The sequence below is a fragment of the Ictidomys tridecemlineatus genome, chromosome 3 (assembly GCF_052094955.1).
Source record: "Ictidomys tridecemlineatus isolate mIctTri1 chromosome 3, mIctTri1.hap1, whole genome shotgun sequence".
In the NCBI taxonomy this organism is placed as follows: Eukaryota; Metazoa; Chordata; class Mammalia; order Rodentia; family Sciuridae; genus Ictidomys; species Ictidomys tridecemlineatus.
The window spans coordinates 40,648,970-40,676,412 of NC_135479.1; the positions used below are offsets into that span (position 1 = coordinate 40,648,970).

The following is a 27,443-nucleotide window of genomic DNA, read 5'->3' on the forward strand; positions in this document are numbered from 1 at the left end:
CAGACAGACAGACAGTCAGACACACACACACACACACACACACACACACACACACACACACACACACACACATAATCATTAATCCAGAACAAAACAAAACTCCTGGGTACTGATCAGGGCAGACCATGGGGAGACCTGTTGCCCCACGGGGCAGACTGGGACCTACGATGGCACTTCCACAATCCAGCCCTTTGTCTGGAATTCACCAGGAGGCTTAAGTGTCTCTTTGCTACAGGGCAGACCAGCCTCGATACCACCTCACCTCCAGAGAGTCAACAAATACTCATCCCTGTAAAAGACAAGCCCACCCACTCGGTTAAAAAATTAATTAATCAAAAGGACAATCCTGACCAGCCAGGTGGCCCATGCCGGTAATCCCAGTGGCTGGGGGAGGCTGAAGGAGGATCTCGAGTTCAGAGCCAGCCTCGGCAATTTATCGAGGTACTAAGCAACTCAGTGAGACCCTGTCTCTAAATAAAATACAAAAGAGGGCTGGGGATGTGGCTCAGAGGTGAGTGCCCCTAATCCCTGGCACCCCCCAACACCAAAAAACAGAAGACGATCCCTTCTCCAAGGACCCTAGAGATACTGGCATATCTGGTGGTCCCAGCTCCCTCTCTCTGTGACACCTCGTCCCCTGTGAAAGAGCCCCTCTCCTCCCAACCGGGGAGTAATCCTTTCCTAGTCAAGTCTCTTCTTACTAAATCAAAACTCACTGTGATTCCCCCCTGACATCTGTGAAATTATTTATAATAAATGACATATTTACAGTTGGACTAATGAGATAAAAATAAACCCTACAGAAAAGGGAGGTAAATAATTAAATTGATAGGTTCTGTTGATTCACCCGCTTATTAGTTAGAAGTTCTCTACCAAGGCCAAGAGGGAAAGCAAGTTAAACTATAATTCTTTTTTTTAAAATTTATTTATTTATTTTTGATATTTATTTTTTAGTTCTTGGCGGACACAACATCGTTGTTGGTATGTGGTGCTGAGGATCGAACCCGGGCCGCACGCATGCCAGGCGAGCGCGCTACCGCTTGAGCCACATCCCCAGCCTAAACTATAATTCTTATCTGATGGGAGAAGGATTTAATGTCAACAAGCAGGACTTCTTTTCTGGTGCAAAAAATCCTAACAAGAATGTACTGGATCAAAGAATACAAATCGTATAAGGTTTCCGGAGCAGTTTTAAGACATCTTCTTTTTAGGATGGCTTTAGAAGAAGCCAAGGGAATAGAAACAAAATGTACAACACAAAAGAGGTCTTTGCAAGGCGGTGAGATTCAACAGTGCTTCTGACATGGAATTCCATATCAGGATGGAGACTGGAAAACCTAAAGGAAGAGGGGATGTCTCCTTGGGGGAGAGCCACTGACTCTCCGCCAAATCCCGCTGGTAAATTCAGGACGGTGCTCATCAGGGAGAGGAAGTACAGCCTACTCCCACCAATATCCCTGAAGCTGGCAAAGCCTAGTTCACTGTGACAATCAAAGGTCCTGACATGTCTCCCACCTGCTGCCCACTCAGGGCTCCCTTCAGCCTAGTGCCTGGTGGGGACCCACAATCCCAGTGACTGGGGAGGACTGTGAGTTCAAGGCCAGTCTCTGCAACTTAGTGAGACCCTGTTTTAAATTTTAAAAAAAATAAATAAAATAGAAAATGAGCCTGGTGTGGTGGCACACACCTATAAATCCCAGTGACTTGGGAGGCTGACACAGGAGGATGGCAAATTCAAGAACAGCCTGAAAAACTTTAATTAGAGACCCTGTTTCAAAACAAAAAATACAAAGGCTGGGGATGTTGCTCAGTAGTAAAGTGCCCCTGAGTTGGATCCCAGTACTGGAAAAAAAAAAAATAGGGAGTACTGGGAATATAGCTCAGTGGTGGAGCCCAGTTGGGTTCAATCTATAGCACCACCTCCACCACAAGAACCTCCCTCCAGGAGAAGGTGTCTGGGCAGGAAGCTCAGAAGCTCATAGGTGACAGACAGATGTGAGTGGTGGATGAAGTTAAGGGGTAATTCTATAAAATGGGCCTGCTATGCTGCCCCTGACCTATGCTTTCTTTTCTAAAAAGCAATTACCCTGCAGCCCAGCTGGCTTAAGTTAACAGGGTAGGTTACATTCCTCAGAAAACCACCTGTTATCTGTGGGAGAAATGCAGGCCTGAAATGCTTGATAAGAAGAACACAGGTTACCCTGAAGGGGGGTGGGGGCCTTTTGTGACCCTTACTCCTACCAGATCCCAGAACTCAGGGAGATAAAGACACTTTCCTCTAACCATAAAGTTGGTAAGAACAGGTTCCAATTAGAACTTGTTAGCTTGCGGCAAGGTGACCTAGAGTTGTCCTGGCAGTGGGGACTTGAAAGCCTGATGTCATCCTGTTGTCAGCCAAAAGTCAAGAGGTAGGCCTGGGTAGGACTCTCTGGAAACTTCCCTGGGGCCCCCAACAGAACTGGAGGGCAGGAGGGGTGTGTCCTCTCTGAGGGGACCCACTCTCTTCCTTGAGAGTGTCCCCTTTCCCCTTTCCCTAACCTTTCTGATGAACTCCTGCCTGTTACTCTGAGTGACATGTCTGAAATCCTGGAGTGATGGCAAGAATTGGGGTTTGAAGGAGGGGTCTCCGTGGCTGCCTCAGTTTTGTCAGCAGTGCCCTGTAACAAGCCCACAAGCCATAGCACAGGCAAGAAGACCCAGGCTGGGCACAGTTAAGGCAGTTATCCTGAAATCGGTTCCTGGTTGTCAACTTACGCCATCAGAGCAGGGAGGATGCTTAGCTTCCCACACCCATGGTCAAAGGGGCCCTGGTTTAAGTGGATAGTGTGGGGTGCCCGTGTGCAAAGGAGGGACCTAAAGAAAGACTGAGGCAGGGACTTGAGGAGGATCAGGATGTGCCATCCCAAACAGGCCACTTTGGCATAAGGACTGTATCTTTTGAGCTAACGGCAATCAAGAAACAGCAGGCACCAAGAGAAGCTCTCTGCCCTCCCCCAAATGCCTGAAAGCGGGGCATAAATTTGCCTTTTATAAAGGAGACATAAATTTTCATTTGTAGGGGTGCCTCCCTCCCCTGCATCAGGAAGAGGAGAAAGAATAGAGCGGATGTGAATCTACATAACAAATCTAAACAACCTTATCTACCTACACTCCTAGTTACCTCCCCACAATATGCTACTGCCCCTAGGAGTCCGAACCCCCTTTTCCTCTGTCTACTCACGTCTTCACATTTTATCCCTCCCCAGTTAAAATGGTACCTAAGCCTCCTGGGCCACTTTTCTGTGAAGCTCCCTGCATGTAACATTTAACATTTTTTTCCTGCTAATCTGTCTTTTGTCAGTCTAATTTGCAGATCCCAGGTATGAAACCTGAGGGGAGAGGAAGCTGTTCATCCCCCACCTCTCTAGGCTTGTTCAATCTGGGACCAGATTCTAGGGGACCAGTCCTCCTCCTGCCCAGTCACCGGTGGTGACTTTCAAAAAGAAGTGGGGAGAACTGACCATTGTCCTGAGGCTCACAGAGCCCAGGAGGGTTTTCTTTCTTTTCAAGAATCAAACTTTGGGGCTGGGGGTGTAGTTCCATGGTAGAGTGCGTGGGGATGTCGGTTCTAGCCCGGGAGAAAAAAAAAATCAATTATGCTGCATCTTATCCTCAGTCATTTTCTTGTTCCTGATCAGGAACAAGAAATGATCTGGATGAGAACAGCTTTGTCAATCCCCAATAAAATGTCTGAGCATTTCCCCCCAGGCTTAATGGGTGCAGGTTTTTCTGTGTTAAGCCACTCCAGCCTTAGAAGTGTCTGACAAAGGGGCGGACACATTTTGGGGAATGCCCAGGGGCTGGATTTCCTAGTTCAGCTGAAGCAGCAGATTGTGGAGGAGGGGAGGGGCTACAGGTGTGAAAAGAGCCCAGGGATACAGGCCTTGCTAGCAGAAGCTGGTCAGCACCTGAGGCAAATGATACTCACTGGAAAATTACCTGTCTCACAATCTGTACGGCATGAATTGAGAGATTCCACATACCGGGCATCCTGCTGGGTGCTTTCTATGCATTCCCATTTTTCATAATAACCCTGTAGGAAGATACTAGCTGTAGCCCCCATAGAGTGAGGCTCAGAGAGGTTAAGTACCTTGTTCAGGGTGACCCTGTCTGGTACTAGTCAAACTGGTACTAGGATGCAAACCCATGATCCTAAGACCCCCAAACCCACTCTTTCCCCAAGTTTATTTACTTATTTTTTGGTGCTAGCGATTGAACTTAGGGGTGCTTTACCACTGAGCTACATTCCTAGCCCTTTTTATTTTGTTACTGTGAGACACTATCTCACTAAGTTGCTGAGGGGCTCCCCAAGTTGCTCAGGTTGGCCTTGAACCTGCAATCCTCTTGCTTTAGCCTCCTCAGTTGCTGGGATTGCAGGCATGCTCCACCTTGATGGCTTCTCCCCAAGTTTAAATTAACTCTTTGGAGCTGGGTGTGTTGGTGGTATACAACTGCAGCCCCAGCCACTCAGGAGGCTGAAGCAGGAGGATTGCTTGAACCCAGGAATTCAAGACCAGCTTGCACAACATATAAGACAAAACAAAACAATGAAGTAACCCTTTGCCTCCAAGCCAGACTAGTAGGCCTATAACTGCCTAAAACCAAAGCTTGCCGCTGGGATTGGATAGTTATACCTCCCAATTCCTAGCCAGATCAGCTATCCAGCCTGACCTGGGGCAGTGACTGGCCTGGCTTCTGGCAGGTGCCACAGTCACCCCCTCCCCCTGCCCCCACCCCCAGGAGTTTGCCTAAACAAGAGGCACAGGGAGGAAACAGTAGTGCTAGAAGCAAGTAGCTGAGCACAATTTCTGGCAGGGAATCTGTCTTGTCTGTCACAGCAGCAGAATGTGGAGACAGAAACCTAGCAGGCCCCACCACATGCTGAAGTGACAGCCACTGCTAGAAACAGCACTTGCTGGTTGATGGAGAGAGGGGGAGAGAGGAGGCAATTGAGGGACCCCCTCCAGCTCTTTCTACATCTTCCCATGGAATTTAACCAGAAGGATGAGAGAGGGCCTGCAAGTCATGAAAGCACCTCTAGTGTGGCCCTGGACCACCATCACTGGGAGCTGGCTACAAATGCAGAATCTCAGACTGACCCAGACCTACTGAACCAGAATCCAAATTTTGTTGAGAGCCCAAGGGATTTGTACAAATCCAGGTGGAGAGTCTCAGAGCATCCAGTTCCTCCTTTCAGCTCCTTTCTAACCCCCCTTCTGGAAGAGCTGAGGCAGTGTGAGTTTTGCAGCCTTTGAGCTGGTCCCCCAATGGCTCTGGGGTTCCTAGGTGGGAGCCTGTTGTTCTCCAGCACAGGGTTGACCTTCCACATCTGAGATTCATCCATCCACTCATGCAACAAATATGCACAGTTTCTCTGTGCCAAGCACAGCACTAGGCGCTGGGGTCATGGCAGCCCATGACACAGGCAAAGTCCTGAATCCACCTAGCTTATGGCCTAGTGGGGAGACAGGACACAGACAGTCCACGAAGACCTGGGAGGCAGCTGTGCATATTCTGACAGACGTGAGCTGAGTGCCATGCACCTGCAGAGGGTTCCTTGAGATGGGTGGACAGGGTAGGTTTTCCTGAGGAGGTGGCATTAGTGCAAGAACGGCTGTGCAAAGGTTGAGGGACAAAGGTCTCAGGTAGAGGGATCAGCAAGGCCAAGGCCTTGATCCCGAAACTAGTGTGAGAAGTTTGAGAAACAAACTGTGTGTGGCCAGAATGGTGAGAACCATGGGAAGATGGGAGGGTCAAGGTCAATGTCCGGCAGAAGTGAAACCTGGCAGGATGCAGCTGGAAGTTAGGGGTTAGGGTTTATTCTAAGTAAGATGATGAGTAATCAAAGGGTCTTAAGCAAGAAAAATCCAGGCCCTAACTTAAAACTTTAGAAGAACACTCTGGCTACTGCATGGATAATGGACCCTACAAAGGCAGGAGACAGAGGGCAGGCTGTTGGAGGGGGCTGTGTCGGGCTCTGACAGGGGTGTAGGTAGCCTCAGGGGTTGGAAAAAAATCGACAATGATCAGGACACTTGTGGGCAAAACCAACAGACCTTGTAGATGGGCTGGATGTGGAAGGAAGGAGAAATTAAGGATGACTGACCCTTGTTCTGAGAAACTGGGAATGTGGGGTTGGAGGTAGCCCCACTTACTGAGATGGGGAGGCTGGGAGAAGCATTCTTGGGGCTGAAGGAGAGGGAGATCAAAGGGTTTGGTGCTGGGTTGGGCCCTCCCTCAGGCAAGGGTTGTGGAAAGGCACCATCCATAGCCTAAAGCACTTAGACACCTTTCCCATGTCATCTCAGGTAGGGCCTCAAAGACCCAGAGAAGGCTTATTACCCACTCTGTCCTATGGTTTTCTCCAGAAAAAGACACTTGCTCCAATGTCTTCCTCCAGCCCAGAGAGGATGAAGATGTAGCCACACAGTGAAGCAAGGTCCCCTTCTCTACATGCTGTGCTGAGCACTTTCCACAACACCAGGGGCCAGGGTTTGCCACATTCACACTAATACCCTCACAGCCCAAGACGTGTTCCTGCAGCCAGCAAGTGCAGAGGCCTGTTGCGTCTTCCTAGTTCTGAGAGGTGCACACACTGCCACTCACAGACAAGCCCTCCTGTCCCGTGGGGCTCCCTATCTTCTTCACACCCCAGCTACTGCTGTTTTGCAGAGGGAGGGTCCTCCCAGGAGGAACAGGAGAAGTGGTGGGTCTCCAGAGGATGGGGAGCTTCTACCATGTCCACTCCCTCACCTCACCCCCTTTTGGACCTATATCTCTATTTTCCCCCAAAATAGAATGAACACAAGCTGGAAAGGGCATTTGGGAGGAGGTATTAGCTGGGAAAACAGGCCTGGTGGGTGGGCACAAATCATGAGCCGTTTAAATGTACTTTGGAGCTGGGCATGGTGGCACACACTTGTAATACCTGTGACTGAGGGGGCTGAGGCTGGAGGGTCAAAGTTCAACACCAGCCTGAGCAGCTTAGCTAGGCCCTAAGCAATTTAGTGAGACCCTATCTCAAGATATAAAAAATAATAAAAAGGGATGGGGATATGGCTCAGTGGCTAAGCACCTCTGGATTCAATCCTTGGTATCAAAAAAAAAAAAAAAAAAAAAAAGCTATGGGGCTGAAAAACAGCAGAAGTCCTCAGTTGAACCATTCCTCCCTACTCATTTTATTTTGCTTTTATTGATCGATTGATTGACAGACAGATGCTGGGGATTGAACCTAGGGCCTTGCTCATACTAAGCATGTACTCTATCACTGAGCTATACCTCCAACCTTATTTGGAATTTAAACTTAAATCTCACTACTCCAAAGGACTAAAAATTCAATAAAGGCAAATCCAAGTTAAAGGACATTCTTTGGATGAACTGGCCTCCTCTGCAAAAATGTCAATGTCATTAGAAATGGAAAAAAATAAAAAATAAAAGTGACTAGATTGAAGGACATGGGATTCTTGGCTTAGAGTTGAGATAAAAAAATTAAAAGTTATAGAAATATCATTGGGAAAATGTGAATCTGAAGTTTATGTTAGATAATATGTTATGTCCACCTTAAATTTCTTTTTTTTAATCTTTTTTTTTTCCATCTTAAATGGTAAGTGTACTGTGGTTGTGTAGAAGAATGTCCTTGTGTTTAGGGAGAGTAAAGTATTTCAAGATGAAAGGTCACAATGTCTGCAACTATCTTCCAAATGGTCCAGCAAAGACCAAAACGAACACCACTGAGCGTATCCACGCGGACACAGACAGGCCAGCACAGATTGCAAATGTAGTGGCCTGCTAAGAATTGGTGAATCTAATGAAGAGTATGTGGGTATTCATTGTTCTGCTCTTACAATTCTTCTAAAAGTTGAAATTTTTGCAGAATAAAAAGCTGGAGAAAATGTTCACCTTTTCTCTCTTGTTTGTAGTAGTGGGGAGGGCACCAGGACCTTGTGCATGCTAGGCAAGTGCTCCACCTCTGAGCTACAACCTCAACCCCAAAGGTCCCCTTCCAGGCCTTCTTACACCTTCTGCAGCAGGGGCCTGTGCCCTCAGACGGTTTCCCAACTGGGTGGCAGTATGATCTCGCCAGCAAGATCTCTGTTTAGGTCCTGAAATGTGAAGTGCCACCGCCCTTGCCCACCTGCTGGCCCAGTGTCGGTGGGGCCTCTCTCTGGAAAAGCAAAGCCATGGCTCCCTAGACACCAAGAATGCTCCCAGCTGTAGCTGAGAACCCAAGCAGCGGTGTTCTGAGTGGGACCACGGATGCCTTGGGCTAGGCCCTGCAATCCCAAGCCCCACTTCCCAGAGGGCAGTCAGTATTTGTTGCGCCCACAGGCTGTCCCAGGCACCGGCCGTCTTCAGGGAGTAAGACTCTTCATCCCACCCGGCCTCTCCTTCACGTCTTATGAAAAGAAGTGCTGACCTGAACTGGCTAAAGTCCAGAACCTGTATGGTCTTGGCTTCACAGCATCACCTTGGAGGCTGGTTCTCACCCCCAGGGGTTCCATTCTGAGGGCGAATCTGGGCATGGAGAATCTCACAAACTCCCAGGTTGCTCCAATAGCAGCAAAATTTGAGAACCTGGGGTTTAGACGGTTACTTTTCAAACCTGGATCTGCATTAGAATTACTAAGGGAGCTTTTAACAAATGCTGGGCTCCTCCCTACCCTCATTAAATTAGAATCTCTGGGCCATGGAACTCAGGCGTTGGTATTTCTAGAAAGCTCCTTACCTGATTCCATGCGCTGCCAGGGATGAGAATCACTGGCTAGATCATGTTGTTTCTGAGAATTAACATCTGTCCTTGTGCAACTGCTAATGTATCTGTATTCTGCCACAGTTGCCTGTTGCCACAGTTGTCAGAAATTGACTGAACTCATGAACAAGGAAACCAGCAGGTCGGGATAGCCAGTTCAAAGGAGAACCGGAGCGATCAAAGTATGCGTGGTCAGAAAAAGACCAAGGCTGGAATAAGATGGCAAAGTTAGATATGAAATTGGTTAATATCCTACAGGGTAATAAAACCTAAACTTTCCTCTTTGCTTAGCTTTGAAAAGACAGGATGCAGCTGGGTGCAGTGGCACACACCTATACTCCCAGCCACTTGGGAGGCTGAGGCAGGAGGATCGCAAGTTCCAGGCCAGCCTGGGGAACTTAGCAAGGCTCTGTCTCAAAATAAAATTTTAGAAGTGGGACTGGGTTGTAGCTCAGTGGTAGAGCACTTGCCTCACACGTGTGAGGACTGGGGTCCTCAGCCCCACATGTAAATAAATGAAGGTATAAAAAATTTTAGAAGTGCTGGGAATGCAGCTCAGTGATAGAGCTCCCCTGGGTTCAATCCTCTGTAATTTTCCCCCAAAAGGATGGGATGAAACAGCCTCTCTCTAAAGCTTCATCAGACTCTATCTTGGTGAGTCTAAGTTCTAAAGATATCTGCGCACTGGAGCATCAGGGTGCAGTTGGGCAGGAGGTGGTCCACAGGGCTGCCTTGGGAAGGGGGTGCTCTGGCCAGTCCAGCCAGGATTCCTAAGGTGGAGATGGTTAAGACCAGACAGTTTAGGGCAGACGGGGGGGGGGGGGGGGGGGGGAGACACACAAACGAAAGGCACTTCAACATCTGTGTTGCTTCTGTCCATAGCTTAATCAAAGTTGAGTTACCCCCCAAAGCTACAAATTGAGGATCATTTTGTTCTTATGGAAGCTCTGAATCTTAGGCCAAGGCAATTATTTGTTTATTTTTCTATGTGGAGGGGACTGTGTGTTAGAGAGGATCCGGAAAGGTCCTCCTGAGCCATGTGACGCCCCTCTGCCACCACGCCAGAGCAAGCAGAGTGCGGCCACCCACACCTCCACAGCACCGCTGAGTCACAGCGCTGTTTGTCAGGAAAGGTATTTTTAGAACTTAAAAGTTCCCTTGTCATAAGTGGTTTTAGAAATGCCTGCTTCAGGGCAGAGGCAATGAGCAGTGGTGATCTTAGACCTTTAGGCTGTCAGGTCCCTCCAGTCAGCTCTAGGAAGACGCACAGGGGAGAGCTTGGCAAGGCCCCTTCTGAATAGGAGCAGAAGGCATCTGGGGCTCAGGCTAGGTCCGGGTTCCCAGAACACCCTACTTGTTTCGCCATTAGGGGGCGGCTTCAGCACAACCTTGCAGAGAGCTGCTCGCCTAGTGTCAGAGCGCCCAGGGGGTAGGGAGGAAGGAGAGGAAAAGTCAAACTGGATCCCCCCTCACTCCAGACCTGGAAATGAGGTCATCTTAAAGCTTCTTAATATGAAAGTCAAATACATAAAAATGAAAATAAAACAGAACGGTTTCAGTATCTTTTCCAAACATTACTTCAAAAGCAGACACCATCACGGAAAAGACTGAGGATCTAGCTGTAAAAAATTTAAAATGCTACTGTCACAAACAAAGCTAAAAATAAATGACAAGGTGCAAACAAGTGTAACTAACATGTCAAAAAGTTAACATTTCTAGTTCTTAAAAATCAGTAAAAATGAACACACCCATAGAAACCAGGATGAAGAATTTGGACAGGCAAATCGTGAAGGAAGGACTTTTAATGACCAAAACGTGTACACTAAGGCCAGGCGCAGTGGTGCACGACTGTAACCTCAGTGACTCGGGAGGACTGGGCAGGAGGATTGCAAGTTTGAGGCCCTAAGCAACTCGGCAAGACCCTGTCTCAAAATAAAAAACAAAAAGGGGTAGGATGTGGCTCAGTCGTTAAGAGCCCCTGAATTCAATCCCTAGTACCAAAAAAAAAAAAAAAAAAAGGCCTACATATAACAGCAATAAAAATTCTAAAATGTAGTCACCCTAAGAAGAAATGTGTAGAAACTATTTGAGAAAAATCATAAAACTTTACCGAAGGACATTAAAAAGGGCCAGAATAAATGAAGAGATATACCATGTTTCTAGATAATATTGTAGAGAAACGAATTTTCTCCAGCTGATATGCACATTCAATCTCAAACACAATCTCTAGTAGGAGTTTTAATAGAATTCAACAACAACAACAAAAATTTAACAAAAAATAATCAGGAAGGCTTTCCCTATCAGATACCAAACTATACACCAAGAGTAACTGAAGCCAGGCGTGGTGGTGCAAACCTGTCAATACCGCTACTCACATCCCAGCTACTTAGGAGGCTGAGGTAGGAGAATCCCAAGATTCAGGCCAGTCTGGGAAACTTAGACTCTGTCTCAATATAAATAAAAAGGGCTGGGTATGAAGCTCAGTAGTACAATCACCTGTACAGCAAAAACAAACAAAAAACCACATGGAAACTGTGATTTAGGCTTAGAAACAGGTAGTAAGACAGATCAATACAACAGACCAGAGTCCAGAAAGAGACACACATTGATAAGGGCAGCAAGGATATGACAAAGATGAAATTTCAAATGAGTGGATAAAGGACTATTTAACAGTAGGGATCTGAATAGCTGGTGACATTTGGAAAATAAGAGTGCCAGATCACTACCCCCACCAAAACCAAAAATAAGCTCCGGGTGGGTCAAAAAGCAAGGCTTTTTCCCTAAAAGTATTAAAAAATATACTCTGGGGGAATATGCTGATAGCCTTGAGGTACAGACAGCACAAAATAATGCCAAAAATGTAAGCAGCGTAAAAGGATGGCTTAAAATTCTGTACAGTAAAAGACACCAAAACCAAGATTAAAATACAAGTAAATGCATAAAGATCATGAGTCCGAATATATAGAGATTTCTAATAAATCAATAAGGAAAAGACTAAGAACCCAATTGCACGTGGGCACAGAATATGGTCAGGTAACTCATAAAAGCAGAAATCCAGAGGATCAGAGAAGGTAAGAAAAGATGGTCTACCTCACTAGTAAGTAGGGCAGCACAGAGGAGAACAATAACGAGTTTTGCTCAGTCGGTGAGCAAGGGAAAGAAGGGAAGTAGTGGAGGAGAGACCAGCAGGTGGCTGTCTAGCCTTGGCAAGGTGAAGAAGTAGGTGCTCGTGTGTCGTAGTTTTTGATACATTTGGTACAATATAACTCGTAGTCTTTTGGGGAGAAAAATTTGGCTCTACATATTAAAAATAAAAATGATCTATTAAAACTCTGTTTAAAAATAAAATCTGCACACCCTTTGACACAGTGATTCCATTTCCAGATGACTAATCCTAGAAGTGTGTGGAGAAATGCTCACTGTGGGTGCTACCCTAGCTGTGAAGGACAGGAGGCTGGCAGGGCCTCTGCCACCACGAGGAAGCTGGTGTCCCTGTGTAGGGGCTCTGTGAACATGCAGCCATTCTGGAGGGTGAGGTTCAAGGCAGAGACAGAGGCCCTCCTGCAGGCTGGGCAGAGGGCGCTGGCGGGGAGGAGGGTGCCTAAGGAAGTCTTAAAAGATGAGCAGAAGGTGGCCCACCACGGGGACGTGGGGTGGAAGGAGGGCCAGGAGAAAGGTAAAACGTGGGCCAGGGCTCCCAACAAGAAACAATGTGCCTCTTCTGAAAGTGAGGAGAGGTTTGGTGCCACGAGTTTTGAGATGTGGTGATGAGAGGCAGGGCTGGCGGAGTGGGGAACTGGTGATGGAATCCTCCCTGCTGAGGAGGGTCACAGCGGGGGCCACATAGTCAAAGCAGCTCCTCTTGAGGCGCCTGTGTGGCAGAGAGGGGGGCTGGAATGGGGAGCACGCCCCGCAGGCAGTGGCCGACGGCGGGGCTGAGGGGTGCATGGGGAATGGAGAGCTGGAGGCTGGCTGCGTGTGGGGGCACCAACGATGACTTTCTGGTTTGGGGACTGGATGGATGGTGTTGCCACATTCTGACGTGGCAGCTACACAGGAGAGTGAGTAGGCTGATGCTCTTTTTGCTTAGTGGGGTTCCTTGTTAATCAGCCCACGTGGGTGAGTGACCAAGAGCCCAGGATCTTACAGTACTGTGGGGCAGGCTTCACCTCACGGCCTACCAAGGCTGGCCATGACCCTGGGCGATTGTCCCCCTGGCTTTGACGTCTGTGGGCGAGCTTTCCACACCTCCTGGAGACCCTCCCTAAGGGAACCCTACTTCATTTGGACTAGGGATTGCAAAAAAGGAGGCCTGGTGGTGCCCGTCCATAATCCCAGCAACTCTGGAGGTTGAGGTAGGAGGATTGCCATCTCAAGGTCAGCCTGAGCAACTTCATGAGACCTTGTCTCAAAATAAAAAATAAAAAGGGCTGGGGATGTTGCTCCATGGTAAAGGGCCCCTGGGCTCAATCCCCAGTACAAAAAAAAAAAAAAAAAGGGAGGCCGCCTCTGAGCACGCTGGTTTCAGGAGGGACTCTTAGGGTGTGTGCTGACCCCTCAGCCTGGGGACACACACCATCCTGGACACCAGAAGTCCTTCCAAAACCCCCAGCATCTCCTCTGACCATTCTTACATTTCCTAGACTGGAAAACTCACTCAACAGCCCACTCCATGAAGTCACTCTGCCAGGGCGCGCAGGCTGCGGGGACATTAACGGGTAGCATCCTGTAAGGTCAGGAGCTGGTGCTGCCTAGGCTCCAGCTACCTGGGATGGACTTGCGCTGCTCCATAGGTCTGAACAGTAGGCCAAAGATCCCTGCATGGTGTCCAGTCGGGGGTGTGTCACAAGACCTGGGAGAGTTGGGAAGTGGGCAGTGAGCTCTCAGGGACCGGGACATTGGCTGGGCCAACTCTAAAGCATTTTGCTGTTTTCAGGTGACTCCTATCAAGTGCTGGTATCTGAGGTCTCACTTACACCCTAAGGGGAGAAGGGGAGAGGTCTTCCTCTCCTCCACAAAAGGCACACGGGGAGGTGGGGGCTCTGCTGTGCTGTCCCATTTCTCAGGGTTCTCATCCAGCATCTCCCCAAATCACTCCTCAGATTTGAATCCCCTGGAGACACGGGAAACCCATAGATGAACCAGGATCACACTGGCTTCCAGTCTCAGCCTGACCTCTAGGGGATGGTTGGGACACCGCAGGGATCAGGACCTGTCCCTGGCAGGCCCCCACCAACATCCCCCACCTCCCCAAGACCCTGAGCCCGGAAAGGGAGTCACTCTGCTTGGCCGGCTGGCTTCCCCACCTCCCAGCACTCAGGAGCCCACCAGAAGGAACAGAGCCCAAGTCACCCCGGCCGCACTGCTGAGCAGAACAGACGGGACAGCCACTGTGTCCACCCATCCACTGCCACTGGGACGGAGCCACTTAGAGGAGCTGGAGGAGCTACCTGTTAGGGCCAGACCTATGTGGAGGATGGAAAGGAGCTGGCCAGGGAGAGGCTTAGAACCAGAAGACACACCCTACCAGGGCAGCCCCCCCCCCCCCCCGAAAACGAAGGGAAGTACTATGGTTGTGAAGTGACTGACAGGGTCCTTCTCCTTCCCCAACCTCCAGAGTTGGAATGAAACACAACACTGTTTTACAGAGAGGAGCGCCCTCTTGGAGGTCAACTCTGCACCTATTTATTTTTTTTTCTCTCTCATACTTACTCTATTTCTTTCTTTTTTCCCTTCTTCTTCTTCTTCTTCTTTTTTTTTTTTTTTTAAGGTGCTGGAGATTGACCCCAGGGGTACTCTACAACTGAGCTACTTCTCTAGATTTTTTAAAATTTAAAAAAAAATTTTGTGACGGGGTCTCATTGAGTTGCCTAAAGCCTCCCTAAATTGCTGAGGCTGGCTTTGAACTCAAGGTCCTCCTGCCTCAGCCTTCTGAGCTGTTGGGATCACAGGTGGATGTCACCATGCCCAGCACTTTTTAAAATTTTTGAGAAAATTAGGGTCTCACTAAATGGCCCAGGTGGTCTCAAACTTGGGGTCCTCCTGCCTCAGCCTCCTGAATTGCTGGGATTATAGTCATGTGCCACCGTGCCTGTCTTCCAAGCCTGTTTCTCACCTTTCCTCCATGCACCATCTTTTCTGGAAATGTGGATGGCATAGCATGGGGCCCAGGAGAGCAGCCGAAGACTGCAGGGCATGCCTCTGCTCCTGGGTACTACCGCGTTAGCCCAAGGCCTCAGCTCCACTCTGCCCACCAGCTCCTAGGCATAGAGCTTTATTTTGATATAATTTTAAAGTAGCAGTATCCAAGGATAAAAGGGAAAATGCAAACTGTAACTTCGGCACCATTTTCTCTCACTAGTCCACAGCACCAGGAGGCAGGAACGGTCGCGCACCACCACTGTTTCCTTGCTGAATTGTCACAGCAGACCCAAGGTTGGTGCGGAGGGCCCTGCTTTTACACCTGTGGAAACAGGCTCCGAGGGGTTAAGAGGAACTTGCCCAGGGCTGCAAGGATAGTCTGGTCAGAGTGAGGTGTGGACCTAGCTCTGGATGACCCCATGGCTTATCGCCCCCCTCTGAACCCTGTTCAAATTCCACCAAGTGCCCACCCCGAGAACTCCTGGAGCACACCACTTGCTCAGGTTCAGGGTCCCCTGTCACGGTCCTGTTGACGGTTAGCCCCAAACACATATTTCCCTGACAGGTGCTGGGCCTGCAAAAACAGGCCAGGAGCCCTCCCCACGGGCCCTGCTTGTACCTGGAGCCAGTTACCCTGACCCATCCCCAAGGGCTCATGTTTGGAGCACCACACCCTGAGGTCCTGCCACCTGACTTCTACCCTGGTCCCACACCTGCTGCCTGGCTTTGGTCTCTGCCACCTCTGAACTGTCAGATAAAATCTCTAGGAGGGGCTGGCACTTGCCTTGCACATGTGGAGCCCTGGGTTCGATCCTCAGCACCACATAAAAATAAATAAAAACAAAATAAAGATATTGTATCCATCTATAACTGAGGCCTTTGGTTTGGTCAGAGCTCCTGCACTAGGCCCAACAGACTAAGCCAAAACAGACGTGCTCATGCTGACATCTGATGCCACTAAACTGAAACTAAGTTGTTATCTGACCTTCCCAGAAATCAGGAGAGAGATGATAATCCAGTCCCCAAACAGGCCAGTTTTAGTCAGCATGATAAGGAAGTCCCCTCTGCTTTAATCTTTTCACAAAAGTAAACTGAAGCAGCCTGATGTTGACCCACCAGGTTTTTTTCTATTGTTCTGTCGCCTTATTTCTTAACTTACAAACCCCAGCTCTGCTCTTGAGTGTGGGCTCTCAAACAGCACATTAAAGCCAATTAGATCTATGTATAAACCCCACCCTCTGCTCCCCAGTCCTGGGAATTGAATCTAGGGGCACTCTGCCACTGAGCTATATCCCCAGCCCTTATTTTTCATTTTGAAACAGGGTCTTGCTAAGTTGCTTAGGGCTTTGTTAAGTCGCTGAGGCTGGCCTCAAACTTGCCATCCTCCTGCCTCAGCCTCGGAAGTTGCTGAGATTATAGGCATGCACCTCCACAACCAGTTTCTCCCCACAACACACTTTTTTTTTTTTTTTTTTTGCAGTGCTGGGGACCAGGACCACCACAAGCTGTGAGCACTCTAACACTGAGCTACATCCCCAAACCTACAAATAATTCATTGTAGTTTTGTCTTTTGACAGAGCCTTGGCCTTCTCTTCACTTGGCTATACCCAGCTTATGGTCCTTCTCATGGGCTCCTCCTTTTTCACTCTTGCCCCAAAGAACCCAGGGAGAGCCCCAGGAATCCACAAAGAGCTTGAGTGAACCATGGTGACCTGGACCTCCTTTAGCTATAAAAAATACTTGTGATTTTGGATGTTGTTTGTTTTTCTGAGCGTGTGTGGGTGTCCCGATGAGGCACCAACCAGAGCTGGATAAGAGGCTTTGGAGCCTGCCTGGTTGAGAAACCAAAATACTACTCCTCTAGCTCCAGGGGTCCTTCAGCCAGAAGGGACCCCAGAGATTGTCCACAAGTGCACCTTAAACTGTTTCTTTGTAGGATGACACTACAGTGTCTAGAAAAAACAGTTCAGTGTTTAATAGTAAACACACCACCCGGAGAAAGCAAAACAAAGCCACAAAGACTGTGGTGCCACAAGATTTGGTCCTTATCCTCACTTCCTGGCACAGAACTCCTAAAGCCCTTGGAATTTCCTGATGTGAGTGACTTCTAGTCCTGACGACCCTCTTTTCTCCCACGCTTGAGTTTATGCTATTAAAGTCACTCAAAGTGGGACCTCCACATGGCTCAGGGTGGAGCCCGTCACCAGAAGGACCACACTGGGGGTCGGAAGGGGAGAACTTCCAGGCCCTCCTACTAGGGGAAGAGAGGAATCAGGGACTGGGTTATAAAGACACTAGAAGGGCCAGGTTCTGAGAGCTTCGAGGTTGGTAAACAGGACAAGGAGCCGGGGCAGCTGCTGTGCCTACAAAGAGGGCTTGGAAGGCGCACCAGCCTTTCTCCACAATGGTCCTGTGCATGTCTTCCGTTTCTGAATTGTACCCTTCAGGATACACTGCTAATCCTAAGTATAGTGTTTTCCCAAGTTGTTCTGGTGAAGGGGGTTGTGGGGAGCAGAGAATGTGTAGTTTGCTGGGCAGAAGTGAGGGTATTACGGGATTGACTCTTGATTCCGCAGTAACTCTGGGTAGTGGCAGACGGAATTGAATTGCTGGACATCCAGTTAGTGTCAGAGAACTGGAGAATTCGTTGTTATACGGGGGAGGGGGGCCGCACACGCAGGGACTCATCAGCTCAAAGGACGAAGGAACAGGAGCAAAGGAAAAGATTTCAACCCTATCTGCCAGACCTCAGCCCACCACCTCCCCTCCATGAGACTCAGTTTCTCCTCAGCACCAGGGGGCGGAGGAAGATACTCTGTCGGGGCTTCCAGAGGGACTTCACTGCCCCTGTCCAAAAACCGATTTCTTGACTTTGATTCCACAGGCTCCCCAGAGGAAGGAGCTGGGTCCTCCTGGACACCACAAAATGAAGCCAAGGCGAGAGGAGGGGAAGGATGAGCAGAGCCCCCACAGAGGCTCGGGCCACCGCCTCTTACCTGCTCCACACAGTCCGGGATCTCTGACGCGCATGGCAGCGTCCCCGCACTCTCCAAGGACAGCACATCCTTCAGCAGCTCCTCGCACCCTGTGGACAGGCAGACAGACAGACAGTGAGAGGCCAGAGCCTCAGCCTGGCACAGCTGCTCTGCTTCTGCCTAGAGGGCCTTGCGGGAAGGGCTGGATCCCTAAGAGACAGGCTGACCACACAGGCGGAAGGAGCACCGCAGCGGCGGGAGGCTGGGCAGGGCACTGCAGCGGCTCTTCACCCAGACATCTTTCTCCTGGGACTAACCCAGTGAGCAGCGCACAGTGGCCTCCCGATGCAGGGGCAGAGGGCAGAGGCCTCCCCGGAGGAGGGGATGTAGGACAAGCTTCTCTGCTTGCAGCTCCCCCGGGCACATCCCCGAGGCTGCGTGCCCCAACTAAGGCAGCAAACTCCAGAGTCTACCTAGGGCCCCCCAGGATGGCTCCACCTCCTGCTGACCAGCTACACAGGTGGCCTCCCTGCCATTTTGCCTGAAGTTATACTGGGCAAAATGCCTGGCACAGGCACATGGCAGGTGCAGTCCTCGGTGGCCTAAAGACTGGGACAAATCCACTGCGAAGACCTTTGCTGGGGCCTGTGTGCGGTCCTCCACCAGCCCCTCAGCGCTTCCCTTGGGCCTCCTTCCTTCCTCCCCCCAACTCCAAAGGTGGAGCCTGGAAGGGACGGTCACCCTGATCTGACCACCCAGACTGGAAAACAAAGCTCCCTGCTGAGGCCACAGGACTTCTGGGGACTCCTAGAAGTAACTGCTGTCTCCTGGCAGCCAGGGGGAGGCCTCAGCAGTCCACCCGGCTGGTGACTAAGCCACCTTCTCCCCACAAGCAGCGCTAAGTTACAGGGAACAGGTTCTGGTTTCTGGGCGTTTCTCACAACTGACCAGTGGAGAGGAGGGCTTTCACGTGGATTCCTTATCAGGGTGGGGCAGGAATGAAAGGAAAGAATTGGGAGGGACTAAAGGAAGGAAAACAACCAGGAACCCTAGCAAGAGGGGGGAGGGGTAAGGGGGGAGGGAAGGCGGCCAGCTCTACCCAGGTGCACCCAGAACTGCATTTAAAGCACAGTCCCCCCTTGCCCTGGGAGTTTGGTCATCCCAGAGGGGAGCCTTTCTCTCATGGGAAGGACTAAAAGGACCATCACTCTGGTCCAGGCACCCCCGACTCTGGGTATGGGATGCTGTGGCATGGTGGGAGCCGAAGACCCCCCCCTCCTGTGGGTAGCCAGGGACAGAGCCCACTTCTGAGGCCCCTCAGGGCTCTGAACCCCGTGGGGAGGAATCCCGGCTGCAGCCCAAATGGCACTGGCCATTCCTTCTGGACGGGACCAAGACAGCCCCAGAGGACCCGCCCCAGGGCTTCACCTTTCATGGCGAACACCCCACGGCAGAAGTCCTTGAAGTTGATTCTCCCCAGGTCGTTGGGATCCAGATATTTCACAAGTTTTTCTACCTGTGGGAAGGAAAGAGGACAGGTGTGAGCAAGCCCAGGGCACTGGGGCAGGAGGCTGAGCTGGAGGGGAGCCACGAGGAGGCCAGTGTGGCCAGCCTGGTCCCCCTGGGCTTTACATCAAGCCCCTGGCAGCTGTGGGCTCGCCTCATTCTGCCCAGGGCAGGAGGCACAGCAAGTGAAGAAAACAAACACTGTAGCTTCTCAGAGTTCAGGGGTGTGTCCCCCGGAACTCCCTCCCCCAAGCTGGCCCCACAAAGATGGCCATTGAAAGCAGAGGCTCCCTGTGAGGTTTAAAAATAGTGGTTTCTGGGCTGTGGCTGAGGCTCAGTGGCAGAGCGCTTGCTCACCTGTGTGAGGCACTGGGTTCAATCCTCAGCACCACATAAAAATAAAACAAAGGTATTGTGTCCACCTACAACTAATTTTTTTTTAAATAGTAGGTTGGTTTTTTTTTTTTTGTACAGAACAAGCATAAACCCCTTTAAAAAACTTCTAGAAACTCTGTTTCCCACTTTTCTTTGAAAAGACATAGTTTTAACCACATTTAGCAAAAAAGAATTTCTGTATTTTATAGTTCTTAAGACCCTTGGTCAAATTTTCCTTTGCCAACAAGGAGATATTAAGTAACACATGTATAATAACATGTGGATAAATTATTTAAAATTACAAATTATACAAGGTTTTGCCTCAAACCTTATATAATTTGTAAATAATTTTTTAAATAATTTTTTAAACAAGGATTGTCAAGATGGTGGTGTTGTAGAAGTGACATCACGCAGGGAATTTCTGGGCTTTGGCTGGTGGTCTTTGTTTTGTTCCAGGGTCTCGCTAAGTTGTTGAGGCTGGCCTCAAACTTGAGATCCTCCAGCCTCAACCTTCGGAGTACCTGCGACTCCAGGTGCGCACCACCTCTCCAGGCAATGATGATGGTCTATTTCTTGGACCAAGTGCTAATGACATGGGGGAGAAGTCTCTGAGCCAACACTTCCAATCAGTGCATTCTTCTGATCCAGTAAGAAGTGTTTTAAAAGAAATTAGGAAACAAGGTTTAGCCCAAGGGAGTTGGCTGCTCCTGGTGTTGGGGAGTCTGTCTCCCACACAGCAGTCATTACATCAGAAAGGCATGTCCGGGCTGGGGTTGTGGCTTACACTTGCCTAGCAGGTGTGAGGATTCTCAGCACCACATACATAAATACAAATTAAATAAATGTCCATCAACAACAACAAAAAAAATTAAAACAACAAGAAAGAAACACGAGTCCACATGGCCTGGTGTGTGCAGCCCACGTTATTTATGGCTGTAGAAGATTCTGCCCAGTCGCCACACTACCACTTACCCAACTTCCTCTAACAGTCGACACTTGGGTATTTCCAACATTTTGCTATGGAAACTCAGCCGTGGGGTTTCACAGTTGTGTGGATGCCCACTACACTGTGCTTCTCAGATGCTTGCTTCCTCACTGACAGTCACTCCCCACAGCCTCCACAGTCAGGGGACAATCCATTCATGACCGCCTCCAGCACCACTTGCTCAACACCCACCCCTGACCCCATCTTGCCACTGCACAGTTCTGCAGCTTCACTGGGTCTGCTCCCTCTCACCCAACCCACACCCTTGTGGATCCCAACGTAGCTTGTATCCCTACACTACATTCTTTTCCACATCACCCCTTGGATTCACCTGGTCATGGTCATCATTGTCTCCCTCTTGGACTATACAAAACTCCTGATTCAACTACCCTTTTACACTTCCAGCCCCCTCTAATTCATTCTCTACTCCAATTGGAATCCAATCCAGTTATAAAACCACTGGAAGGTGCTTAAAACCTTCCAGCTATTTTCCATTATTTAGGATAAGATACAAACTCCACGGTATGGACCCCGAGTATAAAATCTGCCCCCTTCAGTCTCATCTCCTCCCCATCACTCAACATACTTCAGGCACACTGGCCTTCACCTTCTACCAATGCCTCAAATAAATTAAGCTTTTCAGTCTCAGGGCCTTTGCATGTGCTGATCTCTATGTCTTATTCTGTGTGTTTGTGTTGAGGGGTGGGTATGTGTGAAACCCAGGTCTTTGTGCATGTTAAGCACATGCTCTACCACCGAGCTAAACCCGGGTCGAGGTTAGTTTGTTTTCTTGTTTGTCTTAAAAGAGATGGGGATCTTTCTATATTGCCAGGCTAGCCCCAAACTCCTGGGTTCAAGTGATCTACCTGTTTCAGCCTCCTGAGCTGTTGGGACTACAAGTGTACACCTCTGCACCTGTCTCTGTACTCTATATCCTGAACACCTGTCCTCCCCATTTATCATCCAGCAACATCAACTCTTCAGGCCTCCTTTTGTACCTCTATTAAATGTCCCCACCCCCAGAAAAGCCCATCCTGATTTCCCCTATCTGATTAGACCCACCCTGCTGTTGCCCTGTCTTGCAACATCCTAAATTTTCCTTCAAACTCTTTGTGCAATTTGTAATTATATGTTTATATGGTGAATTTATATCTTCCCTCTGCAAACTCAGCTCTCTAAGGGCAAAGACTGTTTCTGTTTTGATCACCACTGCATACCTGGTAGCTTGCCATGACTGGCACATAGTAGAAGTTTCATGAATATCTGTTGAATAAACAGATATAAATGGTTCAACAAAACAGCTGACAAATTGCTCTCTGTCAAGATGTCTTAATTTAGTTCTCAATCAGAGCAACTGACTTCAAACTTGCTAGCCCTGGGTATTTTCTCCCATGTTTTTGGCAATGGCCAATTTTGTAAGTACTATCTTTTCTGATTAATTGGAGTCATTCCCCCACCACAAATTTCCAACTCCTGAATTTCAGCTTCTTGACATGTCTTTTCCAAAGCTTATTTCTAAATCAGTCTGTAACTTAATGGCAGCACCTGCACAGAGGTTGTACGCATGCATGCGCACACACACACACACACACACACACACTCATTCATTCATTCAACAAGGGACAGCTGAGTACCCTCTCCAGGCCTGACCCTGCTGGGGCTGATGATGGTGGCTGCTGGTCCCACTGGCTCATCACACATGGTCATATGGCCACACCTGTGCACAACCAAATACACACACAGCACACTGACACTCGCCGTTAGGCACCTCGCCCTCCCTCTGGTAGTCACCATCAGCATCCACAGCACAGCAGGCCAGGCCAGGCCAGGCTGTTCCCAGGATTCTCTCCGCTGGGGTGCAGATGATGGAAATGAGAGCGCCCTGGCAGCTGCGGAGCTCAGTATGCAGGGGGATTCCTGTGCCTGCTGTGGCTGTTCACACCAATACAGGCCAACTGGTCCTCCCTCCCACTCTGCTGTCACATGCACCAAAGCCCAGTCATGCTGACAGATCATCTAGTCACGAAGACAAATTTTTTCCTGCCGCCCTTGGGACACTTTTCCAGCATGGCTATTGCAGCAGGGGTCTGAGCTCTGGGCACTGCAGTGGTCTGGCATCGGGGGCCTGGGCCCAGCAGCTCTGGAAGATGAGCCACAGGCACAGAGGCCCCGTCACAGTCACCTCCTCCCTCCTGAGCTTCGAGGCTGTGTTGGAACCTCTGTTCGCTGGCCCTGCTCTTCCACTCTGGTGTGAGTCTGGGGTGAGGGATGGCAGAGGGCTGTGCAATGCCCTCTCTGAGTCTGGTACCTAGTGGGGTCTTGGGAAAGGCCTGCAGAATTTCAGTGGAGGAGGAAGGAGGCTTCTTTTGCCAGCTCCTGCCTGGCAAGAGTTTCCTCAGCACTGTGGCTGCCAATCCTACCCCCACCCAGCCATGGCAGCTTCTGCCACTGCCTGGCAGTGACGTGGCATCAGAGAATAGCTGTGCCCAGGTGCCACCTGCAGGGCTGTGGGGGAGCCCACCACAGTCCCAGCTAGATAGTTCGCCTCCTCTCCTCTCGCCCTCTCCTGGCTAGCATTACAGGTGCTCAGCCCTGCATCCTCTCCGAGTCCAGAGGCTATTCCTTAATTATCTCTGATGCTAGTCAAGGGCAGAGTCTGCCCCAGGGTGCTGGGTGACTGGTGAAGAGCGTCAACTGCAAATGCACCCTAGAGGCTGCAGGGTTCTGTGATCTGTGAGTCCATCACTCCCTGGGGCCGGGAATGGCTGGGGCAGGATGTCCATTCCTCTGCCTCCAAGGAAAGCCAGCCCCCAACAGGTGGGGGCTGGGGTTGTTTGATAATGAGAAGACAGAGTCCTGAGAGCCCCTGGAAGTTCTTGGAGTGCCTCGGAGCTGTGGCCCAGGCTGCAGTTGGGGGTTTGTGCCTGTTGTGACCTCCCTCCCTTCCTTCCTCCCTTCATTCCTTTTTTATAGCAGTGCTGGGATTGAGCCCTTGCTCTCCCTTCTCTGTGGCTTCTCCCATAGGGCTCTTCAAAGAGTGGAAGTCCCAGAGCCACGGTCACGAAAAGTGCCATGCACACTACAGAACAGCCCTGTAGAAAACAGGGTCATTGCAAAGTTCTTATAACAACACATACTGGTTAGTGTTCCTTCATACGTGACCATAGGCGCCATGACTCTGAATAATGGTGTCATTCTATAGAGAAGTAAGGATCATTCCTGCTGCGCCCACGGAGGGCTCCTCACGAGTCGCAGTGTGGCCCTGATCTCTGGATGTAGTCTCACCTCATCTTCAGAGCAGTGTAAATAATACGATTATAGTCCCCATTTTACAGTTGAGGGAATTGAGGCTCAGCTTAAGCCAAAGTCACCACAGCGGTAACTCCTGAACCAGGTTTCCCTGACCCCCTCTGGAATATCCGCTCTCTACAGCCTTTCTACACCCTGCAAGGTGGGAGACTCTTACAGGGTCATCTTTACTGAAGGCTGATTCAATCCCCCCATCCCTGTGTAGCCAAAGAACTTTATCCCCATGGCTGGGACCCCCACCCGGGCATGGAGGGTCTCTACCTTCCTCAACATTGGTAACCTTTGGCAACGCATCCTGGGGATGCACCTGGCTGAGCAGCCCTTCTCTTCCCAGGCAGGGAAGGGAGTCCCGGGAGGGGAGACGCTTGCCCGATCTCACCCAGGGCAAGCAGCAAATAACCAACCACGGGTGGGGTGCCAGGGTGGCCCTCGGTCCACACACTATGCCCGCTAGGCAGCCCCCAGGCTCCCCCAGGCTCCAGGCAAAGAGAACACCCCTGGGCCTGGCAGGGAGGACAGACAGGAGCAGCTGTTGTCACTGAAGCACATGCAGCTGGGCTACTGAGCCTACTGCCAGGGAAACTGGTTGTTTCTCTGGCTGTAAAATATTGATCTTTCCTTTTTGGGGCCGCTCAATTACCAGGCTTCCCCTTCTATTTCTGTTGCCTTTCTCTTCAAGCTGATTTCCCCCCATTCATTCCCCGAGGGCAATCTCTAGCTCAGACCAGACGCTGCGCTGCCAAAGCCTCCTTGCTGCTCTCACTGGTTTCCAGCCAGATCCTCCCGAGTGATGCCAGCCACCCACGCCTCCCTCACTTCAGTCTCTGCAGGCTAGAGGGACTCAGCATCCAGCTAGCCTTCTGCCTTCTGAGGTCTCAGCCTCAGAGGGGATAAGCTGGTTTTCTTGCTGTGGCGAGGTTCCCTCTGCATGGTGAGATGCCAGATAAATGTTAGCCGCTCCTATTACTAACCAAATTATTAATTAATAATAGGTAATGCTGCATAACTCTTCCTCTGTGCCAGGCACTGTTCTAAGCCCTCTGTGTAGATTTATTTAAGTCTCACATCCACCTGGGCAGGAGGTACTATTATTACTCCCATTTCGCAGGTGCGGAAATAGAGTAAGGAGCAGGGTTAAGGTCTTGTTCCTCTTAGGGGGCAGCTGAACACAGGTGGCTGGGCTCCAGAGCTCAGGCTCTTACCTGGTAATCATTACTACTTCTGTTACAATAATTATGACCACTATTATCATATTATTATAAGTTTAGGGATTGCTCTGACTAGGGGAAGACTACATCTGTGTTCTCTTCTCTTTTCATCTAGAAAAACTCAATGAACCTTTAAGAATTTGAACATCAAAGGAAAAGTTAATTTAAAGAGAAACTAGAGTTTGCTGAAGAGCATTCTGGAGGAGGCCTGTTGATGGGCTTAATTTTGCCTATTAGATGCCAAAAGCTAAGGAAGCCTGCTGGTTCTGGTTGAAATGAAGGAAGCACATTACCTACACTGTCTTTCCCCAGTGATCAGAGTGGAAAAACCTGGACAGAGATGTGAAACCAGACATGGGCTCTGCAAAGGGGATCAGGGAGGAAAACAAAACACAAGGACAAATACACTGGTGAGTTTTCTAAATTTATTTTTGCTTTGCATATTTCTTCTCTCTCTCTCTCTCTCTCTTTCTTTCTGTACTGGGGATTGAACCCAGGGGTGCTTAACCACTAAGCCACATCCCCAGCCTTTTTTTTTGCATTTTATTTAAAGGACAGGGTTTTGCTGAGTTGTTTAGGGCCTCACTAAGTTGCTGAGATTGGCTCTGAACTCACAATCCTCCTGCCTCAGCCTCCAAGCCACTGGGATTACAGGCATGTGACACCACGCCTGGCTTCTTCACATATTTCTGATTTAGACTCTGTGGCTTAAATCCCAGAACTGTGCAGCAGGTGGGAAGAGAAATAGCTCCAAAAAAAACCCTCTCTTTCTGATGAGAAGCTGAGAAAGGGATCTCTTGCGGGGGAAGGAGGGGGGCAAACAGAAGGAGAGAAATGCCCTGTTTTGGTTTTTGTTTTCTTCTCTCCCAAACCCCTCTCCATGGCAGTCATGAAGCTGGTGCCTAAAACTCTTGAGAAGGAAAGCTCTTTCTGCTTGAAAAAGAAACTAAGGAAAGGGACCCATGGAAACTGGAGAGGGCGGTACCTGAAGGAGGAGGGAGCTGAGGTGGTCTTCGAAGCCCCGGGTCCAACCTGAGCTGCACGTGCACGAAACTGACTTGAAATACCATACCAAAGGCTTCAAGAACTGAACTACAGTGCAGATGGAACGGAATGGCCCCTGGAGTGTGCATGCTTGGGCTGGATCTGGATAGTACTGCAAGGCCTTTGAAAACTGAACTGGCATTTGAACCACAGCTCATAGAGGGTAAGCTGGAATCTGAGGCTTCAACACAACTGGGTTGATTTCCTGATTCAAACAGCCAGGTGCAGCAGGGCACACCTGTGATGCCAGTGACTCAGGAGGCTGAGGCAGGAGGATTATGTTCAAAGCCAGTCTCAGCAACTCAGTGAGACCCTAAGCAACTCAGTGAGACCCTGTCTCTAAATAAAATACAAAAAAGGGCTGGGGGTGTGGCTCAGTGGTAATGTGCCCCTGAGTTCAACCCCTGGTACCAAAAACCAAAACAAACAAAAAACCCCTAACAATACTGACATTCTTCAGAAGATTTTAACAGGATCTAGTATCTTGTAATATAATATTCAAAATGCCCAGGACACAATCCAAAACTATTTGACATACAAAGAAACAGGAAAAGCAAGGTACAAGGGGAAAGACAATCAACAGATAGATACCAACCCAAAATGAGGCAGATATTGTCATTATTAGACAATATTTTAACTGTTTTGATTTTGATACTGAGGATTAAAAACTAGGGCAAAGATTTTAAAGCAGTTAACCTATCCATGTTCCATGAAGTAAATGTGAACACTCTTGAAATAAATGGAAAATAGAAATTCTCTGTAGAGAAAAAAAAAGCTGAAAAACTAAACAGAAATTTTAGAACTACAAAACATATTAGCTAAAGTCAAAAGACTATCTGGGGGCTGGGGATGTGGCTCAAGCGGTAGCGCGCTCGCCTAGCATGCGTGCGGCCTGGGTTCGATCCTCAGCAGCACCACATACCAACAAAGATGTTGTGTCCGCCGAGAACTTAGGAAAAATAAATAAATGTTAAAATTCTCTCTCTCTGTCCCCCTCTCTCTCTCACTCTCTCTTTAAAAAAAAAAAAAAACAAACAACAAAAAAAAAACTATCTGGATGGGATCACTAGTAGGATGGAGATGATGGGAAAAAAACAGTGCTAGAATTATAG

General features: G+C 49.3%; 1 protein-coding gene across 2 annotated transcripts in view; it reads right to left on the bottom strand.

Moving 5' to 3' along the window:
- Rab11fip4 (RAB11 family interacting protein 4) overlaps positions 1 to 27,443 on the bottom strand; it is a 116,876-nt gene that overhangs the window by 62,266 nt on the left and 27,167 nt on the right. For both annotated transcript variants that reach the window (XM_005327798.4, XM_078042518.1), the window contains 2 exons: positions 19,333 to 19,420; positions 17,926 to 18,014 (listed from right to left, as the gene is read on the bottom strand). In XM_005327798.4, coding sequence (XP_005327855.2) covers positions 17,926 to 18,014; positions 19,333 to 19,420 — 177 coding nt within the window. Of the gene's footprint in view, positions 1 to 17,925; positions 18,015 to 19,332; positions 19,421 to 27,443 lie in introns of those variants that run through there.